This window comes from Cebus imitator, unplaced genomic scaffold (genome assembly GCF_001604975.1).
Source record: "Cebus imitator isolate Cc_AM_T3 unplaced genomic scaffold, Cebus_imitator-1.0 Scaffold121, whole genome shotgun sequence".
NCBI classification, from domain to species: domain Eukaryota; kingdom Metazoa; phylum Chordata; class Mammalia; order Primates; family Cebidae; genus Cebus; species Cebus imitator.
Genome location: NW_016107436.1, coordinates 2,230,689 through 2,241,841, shown reverse-complemented (window position 1 = coordinate 2,241,841; position 11,153 = coordinate 2,230,689). Strand labels below are relative to the sequence as shown.

General features: G+C 37.7%; 1 protein-coding gene across 1 annotated transcript in view; it reads right to left on the bottom strand.

Moving 5' to 3' along the window:
• Window positions 1–4,028: 4,028 nt before the first annotated feature.
• The window catches only part of MED13 (mediator complex subunit 13), a 124,292-nt gene continuing 117,167 nt past the window's right edge, over window positions 4,029–11,153 (bottom strand). The window contains exons 27-28 of the mRNA XM_037742444.1: window positions 8,634–8,734; window positions 4,029–7,991 (exon numbers count right to left, since the gene is read on the bottom strand). Of these exons, the coding sequence (XP_037598372.1) occupies window positions 7,859–7,991; window positions 8,634–8,734 (234 nt within the window). The 3' untranslated portion in view covers window positions 4,029–7,858. The remainder of the gene's footprint in view (window positions 7,992–8,633; window positions 8,735–11,153) is intronic.

Genomic DNA, 11,153 nt, shown 5'->3' with positions numbered 1-11,153 from the left:
TGGTGGCTCACACCTGTAATCCAAGCACTTTGGGAGGTCAAGATGGGAGGACTGCTTGAGGCCAGGAGTTCAAGACCAGCCTGGGCAATATGGCAAGACCTCCGTCTCCACAAAAAACACAAAAATCAGCTAGGTGTGCTAGCACACACCTGTAGTCCTGACTGCTCAAGAGGCTGAGGTGGGAAGATTGCTTGAGCCCAGAAGGCTGAGATTAGAGTGAGCCATGATGGTGCCACTGCACCCCAGCCTAAGCGACAGAGGGAGACCCTGTCTCTTAAAAATTTTTTTAAAAAATATTTAAGTGCCTTACTCCAATGCTAGGTGTTGTGTTGGACTCTGGAGATGCAATGATGCACAAAATAGACCTACTTCCTGCCCACATAGAGTTGTCTGGTGAAGACAAATAATTATAGCTCAGGCATGGTGGCTCACGCCTGTAATCCCTCCACTTTGGGAGGCTGAGGCAGGTGGATCACCTGAGGTCAGAAGTTCGAGACCAGTCTGACCAACATGGTGAAACTCTGTCTCTACTAAAAATACCAAAAAATTAGCCAGGCAGGGTGGCAGGCGCCTGTAATTTCAGCTACTTGGGGAGGCTGAGGCAGGGGAATTGCCTGAACCTGGAGGCAGAGGTTGCAGTGAGCTGAGATTGTGCCATCGCACTCCAGCCTGGGTGACAAGAGCAAAATTCCATCTCAAAAATAAATTAAAAAAAAAATCATACAATTATAAACTATGAAAAACCCTACACGTGAGGGTGGCTCACGCCTGTAATCCCAACACTTTGGGAGGTTGAGGCGGGAGGATCACTTGAGGGGATAAGTTCAAGACTAGCCTGGCCAACATGGCAAAACCCCATCTCTACTGAAAATATAAAAATTAGCAGGGTGTGGTGGCCCATGCCTGTAATTCCAGCTACCCAAGAGGTTGATGCAGAATGGCTTGAACCTGGGAGGTGGAGGTTGCAGTGAGTCCAGACCGCACCACTGCACTCCAAGCCTGTGCAATAAGAGCACAAAACAAAACAAAACAAAATGAAAAAAGAGGCCAGGCACGGTGGCTCATGCCTGTAATCCTAGCACTTTGGGAGGCCAAGGTGGGCAGATCACGAGGTCAAGAAATCGAGACCATCCTGGCCAACATCGTGAAACCCCGTCTCTACTAAAAATGCAGAAAATTAGCTGGCATGGTGGCACATACCTGTAGTCCCAGCTACCTGGGAGGCTGAGGCAGGGGCAGAAGAATCACCTGAACCCAAGAAGTGGAGGTTACAGTCAGCCAAGATCACACCATTGCACTCCAGCCTGGGTGACAGAGTGAGACTCTGTCACCAAAACAAACAAACAAAACACAAAAAACCCACTACAAAGGCTCCATCTAGGGTATTGAGTGTGTAACAAGGGAGCCTGATCTGAAGCAAGGGTGTATATGGAAATCAGGTGGAGGCTTTACGGTAAAAAATACCCACGTGGCTTTCAAGGAACCCAAATGACTAAAAAGCCAGGAGGAAAACGGAGAGAGGCCCATTTTGAGTCTGTATTCATCTTTAGAGCAAGCAGCAGCCACTAAAGGTTTTTAGCTAGCAAGGACCATAGTGAGTGTAGAGATCAGATAGGAGTACCTGTATATTGCAGTGGTCCACTCAGATAAGGTAGTTTTATCTAATACATTATGTGACAATGGATAATGCTAATTTAGATGAAGACCAGGAGAGCAGAAATAGAAACGAACATATTTGATAGTCAATACACAAAACTGATAGTTTTTGATGAATGGCTACAAGGAAGTTTGTGGTTTGCACAACAGGATAGACAGTAGTGCTATGCAGTGACAAGGGACAAATGGTTGTTCTCTAGGGACCAAGTCGTTTTTGTAGAAGACTGTTGGTTTTAGTGATAAGCTCTGAACAAAAAGAAATGACAAAACCACGACTTAAACTCAGGCATTCTGAATCCAAGTCTGTAAGACATTATGTGGCTTGGACACATGGCATGATCCAAATTTATCACTTAGATTTTTTTTTTCTCTGTAGTAGGTAGTAGCAAAATAAGGAAGTCTTTAAAGCATCAGCCTTTAAACTTTTTTTTTGTTTTTGAGTGCAGGCTGGAGTGCAGTGGCACAATCTCGGCTCACTGCAACCTCTGCCTCCTGGGTTCAAGCGATTCTCAGCCTCCCAGTAGCTAGGATTACAGGCACATGCCAACACAGCCTAGCTAATTTTTGTATTTTTAGTAAATACAGGGTTTCACCATATTGGTTAAGATGGTCTCGAACTCCCAAGCTCTGATGATCTGCCTGCCTCAGCCTCCCAAAGTGCTGGGATTACAGGTGTGAGTCACTGTGCCCAACCTAGCCTTTAAGCTTTACAGAACGCCATTCTTGACAGTTCTGTTGGGTTGCTCTAGAGAGACAAGACAAAACAAACCCAGCTCTAACAGTATCAGTTTCTATTAACCTCAAGCAAAATTTCTGATTATAGCTGTAGTACTCTAAGAGTAAAGGTTCTTAATCTTCAATCCAGGATAATTCCCCTACAGTAGACAGGAAGATGTTGGCAAAAGCAGAATAACAGAACAGACACTTCAGGAATACATTCAAGACATATTTAGCCAGGTTTGGCAGCTCAGGCCTGTAATCTCAATGCTTTGGGAAGCCAAGGCGAGAGGATGGCTTGAGGCCACAAGTTTGATACCAGCTCAGGCATAGCGAGATACCATCTCTACAAAAAATTTAAAAATTAGCCAGGCATGGTGGCATGTCCCAGCTACTCAAGAGGCTGAGGCAGGAGGATTGCTTGAGCCTAGGAGTTCAAGGTTGCAGTGAGCTATGATCGTTTGGTATTCCAGATTTTCAAATGTACCAAAATTATCAATGTACTAATACATATTGGTGCTCCATTGTGGCTGTAGCTGAATTAATGTGTTTTTTTCCCATTTCCTAAACTTTCATAGATTTTGAAGTTTAAAATAAAAATATTCATCTGTGTAGTTGTGCAAGTGAATACTCCCTTTAAAAAAAAAAAGCTTGATTTGCATAGTTTCTTTTTTGATATATGTAAGACTATAATAAAAAAAAAAGGTAGAAGCAAATCAGAGGTAATATAATAGTGCTTGATTAAAGATCTGGGAGACAGAAAATAACTGAGGAAACAACATACAACTTTTTTTTTTTTTTAAACATTTTGGTCCCAACAATGCTTTCACTACCAGAAGAGACGCCACCTTGTAGTCAGCACCTGACCAATGGTATGGCATGCTAGTGTCTAACAACATACAACTTTTAAAGGATAATTTTTAAAATTTTTGCAGGAAAAACTATTTCAAAATGATCACAGTAATTTTGAGGTATGTCCTTTCATGGCTTAAGTCTGGACAAAAATATTTTATTTTTACTTATTTATTTTGAGACAGAGTTTTACTCTTGTTGCCCAGGCTAGAATTGCATGCTGCCACCTCAGTTCACTGCAACCTCCACCTCCCAGGTTCAAGTGATTCTCCTGCCTCATATACCACCACTCGCGGCGAATTTTGTATTTTTAGTAGATACGGGGTTCCTCTGTGTTGGTCAGGCTGGTCTTGAACTCCCGACCTCAGGTGATCTGCCTGCCTTGGCCTCCCAATGTGCTGGGATTACTGTGAGCCCTCATGCCTGGCAACAAATATTTCAAATGTGTGCTTACAGAACATGGGCAGAGCTATTTTTGAAGGATTATTCACTTCTAAACATTCTTACGATCAAATAAAAATAGGACACAGCTAAGCTTTAAATATTTGAAATATTTGGACTAGACAATAGCTAACTGGCCAGCCTACAAGAAATTGGTAGGTATATAAATACACAATAATCCTACATAGTGTACGTTGATATGTGATTAAAATCCTTTTTAAAATAAAATACTTCAGAGAAATTAAATACCTTTAATCAGTTTCTAGGCTGTCTCTTTCCATTTATAATGACACAAAAATACTGCTACTAATTTTTGTACAAATTTAAAATGAAAATATTTTCAACAGAATAAGACACAACAATGAAGGCTTCATGAATAATTTATTCCATTTGAAGTTTTGTTTTTTGTTTTTGTTTTTTTTTTTTAAAAAGTATAAACCTTTTCATTTCCTCAATCACAATTTGTACAACTCAGTGTTATGGCATTCGGCAGCAATAGTGTTTGTTCCTTATTCTCTTTTTGTCACGTTAAAAAGAAAAGCAATTGGACCATATTAAATGTCACTGCTAAACAACAACTTTAAAACGCCCCTTCATAAAGTGACCAAGCTATTTTGAGAGGGTTGATGCTGACATGTCCAGTAATGACGTTACAATTTGCAGCTTAAACTCAATAACTTTAAGGTCCACATATCCAGTTTACTTTGAAAACTAAAGCTAGTTTAAAACTTCATGAATACATCAACCTGAGGAGTACTTTAGGTCCCAAATCCAGTTTTAAATTTATACTCCACAAAAAAGAAAACACATATATAAAAATTTAAACCACAGTTCTGGGCCCATTAAAACACCAAAAAAAACAAAAAAAACACCAAAAAGATTTCCAGCTCATTTTTGAAGGAGTGGGACAAAATACGAATGTATATTAAAAACATTTTCCCTTAATTCAGACAAACTAAAATCTTAAGAGGAAACCCAGACCAAAATATCACTCATGCAACATTAAGTGTATTAACTGATTGATATGCAATGTCATAGTGGATGAATAGCAAATTATATGATGCAATAGCATTTAAAAACTTTTTAATCTATTCAATTTGAACATTTTAAATAATGCAACATAGTATTCTGATATTACAGTATTAACATAGTGCTTGATTAAAGATCTGCAAATCTTTGTAGTAACACATTAAGTTAAAAAATTACCTCAGAAGGTAAATGTGAAGACGAAAGGAGAATATTTTAATACAGTAATCTGTGCCATACTGACAATTGAGTACGAATACAGCTGAGGATAGTTGACTAAGTAGTAAGAGCTTAATTTTAGTGGTTTAAGAAAAGTTTAGAAATATTTAAAAATTACAGCTACTTTAAAATTTAAGGATTACATATAAGTACACTTGGTGGCCTCTGGCCAAACAATAAGGTGTACAGAAATTTATTCATACAGTGTTAATTCACAGTCCTGATAACTGAATGGCTTGCATAAGAAAGGTATGGCTAGATGTTTCTCACTGGCTGGAAGCAGACATTATATAACTAATCTTTTTTAAATGCTGAATTACTGAACTTCCTCCCTGTTTAATAATAATGAATAACTGCACAAAAGAAAGATGTTAGCACTGTAACAAAGAAGTCAAGGTGTTGGTAACCCACTGCTATAAAGTATAATACTTTGCTTACCTATTTAAACAAAACTACCCATACTTGTCTGTGACAGTACATTACTAAGTTAAATCCATCCTGCACAAGAGGCTTAATTTCTCAAATAAGTCTATGGAACTTTTATAATGGTTATTTAATAACTTTCTTTTGAGTGTGAATGGATAGATGAAGGGAAGAAAAAAAATCTTATCCATAAATCCTGTATATTTGGGCAGTATTCCCTGATTCCCAAATAAAAAAGAATTGTATTCTGGGTTCCCTCCTTATGGCTCCATTTTAAATAATCTGTCAGGGAATAATTTTAAATCTACTTTCAAACTCAGGTGTGGTTACCACAGGTTAGTGATTTTAAATAACTGAGAATATAGCTTTTACTTTGTAAAGTCACTATTAAGTATATAAAAAGGATACTTTTTATGGAAATTCCAAATAAGCATCTTTTCCTTCAAATCTCAGACAAGTTTTTTTTAAATAAAGTACAGAAGAAAACATACCAATATAATATGTGTTGTTAGCATAATTTAAAAACAAATGCAGAGACGTGATCTTTAAATTTAATATCAAAATATGCTGACCATTGGGATTGCATTATACTTTTGAAGAAATGATTGAAAACCTTTGTCAATTGTTTGCTTCATAGAAAAAACAAGATTTGCTAATGTTTTCATATACGTAATCTGAAGAAGTTATATTGTTCATAAGAAAGTTATATTTAATTCTAAGCATAGAGTATTCACAAAACAAGTTTCAGTTAAAAAAAAAACAAAACACTGAATTAGAGTTTTGTAAATACAACTGATTTTGTCCTTGTGATAATTAGTGAATGTACAAATAGGAATTTTGCTAGACTGCTTCCAAGAAAGATAGGTAGACTCGGCGACTGTGAATTCAAGTCAGCAATGCAGGTAGGAGGCGAACTTGGGCTCTTTTGTGAGCAGCACTGTAGAAAGGATTTTTTAAGGGGGTAAAGCCTGCATAAAAGCAGTTATCTTGGCATGTGCAAACAAGAAGGGGGAAAGTTGTATTGAAGGAGGGGTCAATTAAAGTCCCTAAAATTCAAGTCCCTTCTTTAGGGAGGTGAGAACCTCCTTGACATATGCACTACTTTAATCTGAGCTGTGTTATAGAAAAGTACAGACTCTGGTGTTTGGGACTGACATCTCCAAACCAAGAAAATTAAATAAATAAAAAAGGCAAGGGAGTTTAGAAAATGGTTCTTTCACTAGTGGAATAGAGTCTGAATACCAGAATTCACTGAGAATCTATTTACACCACAGTTTGATTGCGCGCACACACACACCCATACATATGCATACTCTCACATACATTCCCAATTTTTAATTAAAAAAAAAGTCAAACAATCAAGAGTGACTGCTTGTAAAATAATTTGTTAAATGCCTAGAGCTGGGCTAAATTTCAACCTTATAGCAGACCATGAAGATAAATTTCTTAATTAATAATATTCCCATGCCTAAATGTGCCACTGTTAAAACTGAAAAAAATTTAAGCATGTAACATTAAACACCAAAATTAGTTTAAGCATTCAGTAGCAAATGTTTTTCTTGTAAAACTAAGTTTCTTTCACTGGAAATGGCCTGAAATATTAGTCATAGCCCTAAACCATAGTACAAAATATAACTGAAGAATTCTCATTTTATTCTAAGTTAAACCACCTAACAATACCACTTGTATATTGCCATCATGTTATTCTGTAAAGATGTGATATATAAAATGCTGTAAGACCTGGTACCTTTTCAATTTATAAACACAGTGAACTTCATTACTGTACATGTACTCTGCAACTACAGCTTAGCTGTAAATCCTCCACACACAATGGTATGGACATTATTCCCCCTCTATCCCCGTTAAACTGTACATTGAGACAATACAAATTTACTGTCCCACCCACCCCCTTACAAAAAAATAATACTCTAAAAGCAACCCTACTGCAACTTTTTAATTAAGACGATTACATATATTTTAGACCAATTGCTTTAAAGCAAGAAGGCAGTATAAACCTTCTAGGAAAATTTTTATAAAAGAGGTTAAGAAATATAAGACAATTTATACATTTAAAAACTTACAATAAATAAGAGATGCAGGCATTTTTGAATACTAGATACTATAATCCAATACAAGAACATCTTCATGTTCTGAAGCCATATGTTGAAATTCATTGTTCCTCATGTTTCCTCTCCATGCTTTTAATATTCATTTAACATGACTGGGTACTATGGCTCATTACTTTTCACAAATACTGTGACTGGAAAAAAAAAGGTTAATTTTGCTACGAAAATGTTATAATACGTTTTGTATGATCGGTCATTATCCTAAAGAGTTCAGTAGAGTCAATGAAAAATAGCAGGGTTATAGCCCCTCCCCCTAAGTCAAAACAATATTTGTTGAAGTAGTAAGAATTAGGCCCCATCACAAATGACTTTCACTGAGAAAATAATTGTAACTTAACCCTGCAGCGAAATATCCATTTTTCCTTGTTTTTTTCTTGCACAGTTCCATCAAATGAAGATCACAGCATATTCATAATAAAGTTATATAACTGATTCAGCACCACAAAATGAATTGGGAGACATGAGCGTCTGTCCTGGATTGCAGGGTCACAGGTTAGCCAGGAGAGTGCATTGTACTGTTCCAAAACAAACCTGAAAAGTAAATAAACTGTGTAAGTCATGTATTTATCTCCAACGTCGATTGTGGAAGCAGTTTTCTTTTTTTTTCTTTTTAGACGGAGTTTCACTCTTGTTGCCCAAGCTGGAGTGCAACAGCGCAGTCTTGGCTCACTGCAACCTCCACCTCCCGGGGTCAAGCTATTTTCCTGCCTCAGCCTCCCAAGTACCTGGGATTACAGGCATGCGCCACCACGCCTGGCTCATTTTGCACTTTTTTTTTTTAAGTAGAGATGGGGTTTCTCCATGCTGGTCAGGCTGGTCTGGAACTCCCAACCTCATGTGATCCACCCACCTTGGCCTCCCAAAGTGCTGGGATTACAGGCATGAGCCACTGCGCCCAGCCAGCGGTTTTCTATTATGGCATTTAAGACTCAAAGTCACCTTAAAAAAAGAGTGCAAAGTATGCAACAGAGAGTCCTTGGGGTAAAAGATAAGCAATTTCCATAAAAATTATTCTCAAAAGTAGATTACTCATGTTAGAAAAGCAGTGCATATCTAGATATCCATTGGTACACGACTATAAATTCTTGCCAAAAATGAGAAAAATATATAAGAACCAACATTATATTCTTTTAAAGTTGCAGTGACAAACCGTTAATGGTAAAAGAGCTGTACCTGAGGACATCTGAAGTCTGATTTGAGTCAAGTGGGTGGGAGTGTTTACTGTGAAGCAGCTCGTCAGATTGCACTGAAGGCACGTGGAGGTGCAAAGAGGCCTAAGAAGGTAACAGGTAATCAATTGTTCAGCCAAACAGAAAAGAATCTGCTATTTAGTTTTACCTTATTCTCCCAATATATCTTTTAAAATGATTAAGTACATTTTAGTCCTATGTTATAAATGAAAACCACTATAAAAATGCTTGTTCTCTCTAGCTAAATCATTACAAAAGTGATTTTTTTTTTTTTTTTGAGACAGAGTCTTGCTCTGTTGCCAGGCTGGAGTGCAGTGGGGAGATCTTGGATCACTGCAATCTCCACCACCAGGGTTCAAGCAATGCTCCTGCCTCAGCCTCCTGAGTAGCTGGGACTACAGATGCACGCCACCACACCCAGCTAATTTTTTTTTAGTACAAACGGGGTTTCATCATGTTGGCCAGGATGGTCTCAATCCTCTTGACCTTGTGATCCACCCGCCTCAGCCTCCCAAAGTGCTGGGATTACAGGCATGAGTCATAGCGCCCAGCCAAGAAGTGATTTTTTTTCTTTAAGTAGGGACAGGTTCTTGTTCTGTTGACTAGGCTGGTCTTGAACTCCTGGCCTCAAACAATCCTACCGCCTCAGCCTCCCAAAGTCCCGGGATTGCAGGCATGAGCCATTGGACCCAGCCAGAAGTGATTTTTAAGTGCAAAACTTATTTTGAATCTTCCTTTTTCCTTTTCTTTAGCTTTACTGTTTTTGAGGCCATACAATAATCCTTAAAAAAAATTCTAATTATCTGTTAAGTCTAATTTGCCTAGATGTGCAAAGTAAATGTTTAAGGAGGCACTAAACTGAGTAGCTAAACCTGAGAAGTCCGTCCCTAAGTTATATAACACCCTTTATGACTATGCAGACATACCTAAGTCTAGCACTGAAAAAAGTAACAGGAATAAGCATAAGCAAATAGTTTGTTTACAGCACAATAAACCTTAAACAAAGTTGTCTTTGGTTGAACTGTTAAGTAGCAGAGTGCACAGATGCCTTCTTTGCCCACTCAATTTCTTAATAGAGGGTTAGTAAAAACTGGCACATTCACTTAGGTATGGCAATGAATAGTGGGAGAAAGAAATGAGCTACTTCACACTCCAATTAAATAAAATCATTTTGTTTATAAGTCAATATATATAACAGTATTAAAAAGTTATGACAAAACAATGGTGATGTTCACTGCAGTAACTTGGTAAATCTCATTCTATACACTGTAAAAGTACTATTCCATATTTAGGTACGCTCTCCTCTGCAATGCAATGTATGTAGAAACTCGTGTAGTATAATCATCAATATAACCAAAAATATCTATGTTTGAAGTATCTATAAACTCTTGATTTATGGAATTTTATGCAAGTCTCACACTGCAAATGACTAAACATTTTTAAAATGTAATTAGTACTAGTACTCTATGATAAAAAGGAATCTAGTTAACAACCCATTATATTTCCAAGCAAAGAGAAAAAACCAGGTGGCTTTACTGCCTACAGTATAAAACTAAAATGGGATATACGAAAACAAGTGAGAACATGCGGTGTTTGATCTTCTGCCCTTCTGTCAGTTTGCTGAGAACTATGCAACAATTTTGCATGTTCTTCACATGTACCCCAAAACCTAAAATGCAATAAAATAAATAAATGGGGAAAAAAAAAAAAGTGAACAAAAATTATGGTAAATTATGCCTTACCTGGTAGTTTATAACCAGAAGTTCTAATCTTGTTACAATGTACCTAAGGGTAAATGCTCGCTTTTTACTATCCTTTCAGCAAATACTGAGTAGGAAAGGAGATAGTCCCTTGGACTTTTTGTAAAGTTGTGTTTCCTGAAACACTAAGGTAATGAACTATTAACAGGTGTTAAATAATCCTTTCCTTGTGTATTAAGTTTGGAAAATGCTAGGTAAACTATCTTATTTACCTCTGTATTTCAGAGACTTTAGTGTGCATACGTGTATTATGACTAGAAAAGAGGACAGAGAGCATGTGAAGGACCCTCCCAAAGGACCAAAGAACCCTTTGTTTTGTGGAGACACCAAGGACTACTAGTATACAGAAAATCTCTTGAGAATATGTTCTTACAATGAGATTGTTATAGACCACTGCACATCTATTGGAAGGGAAAGAAATAACATATGACAAAACTATTACTTGACACCCTGTAAAAATATTATCTCATTGGCCAGGCACAGTGGCTCACGCCTGTAATCCCAGCACTTTGGGAGACTGAGGTAGGTGGATCACCTGAGGTCTGGAGTTTGAGAATAGCCTGGCCAACCTGGCGAAACCCCATCTCTACTAAAAACACAAAAATTAGTTGGGTGTAGTGGGCACCTGTAGTCGCAGCTACTTGGAAGGCTGAGGCAGGAGAATTGCTTGAATCCAGGAGGTGGAGGCTGCAGTAAGCCAAGACGGCACCATTGCACTCCAGCCTGGGCAACAAGAGCAAAAC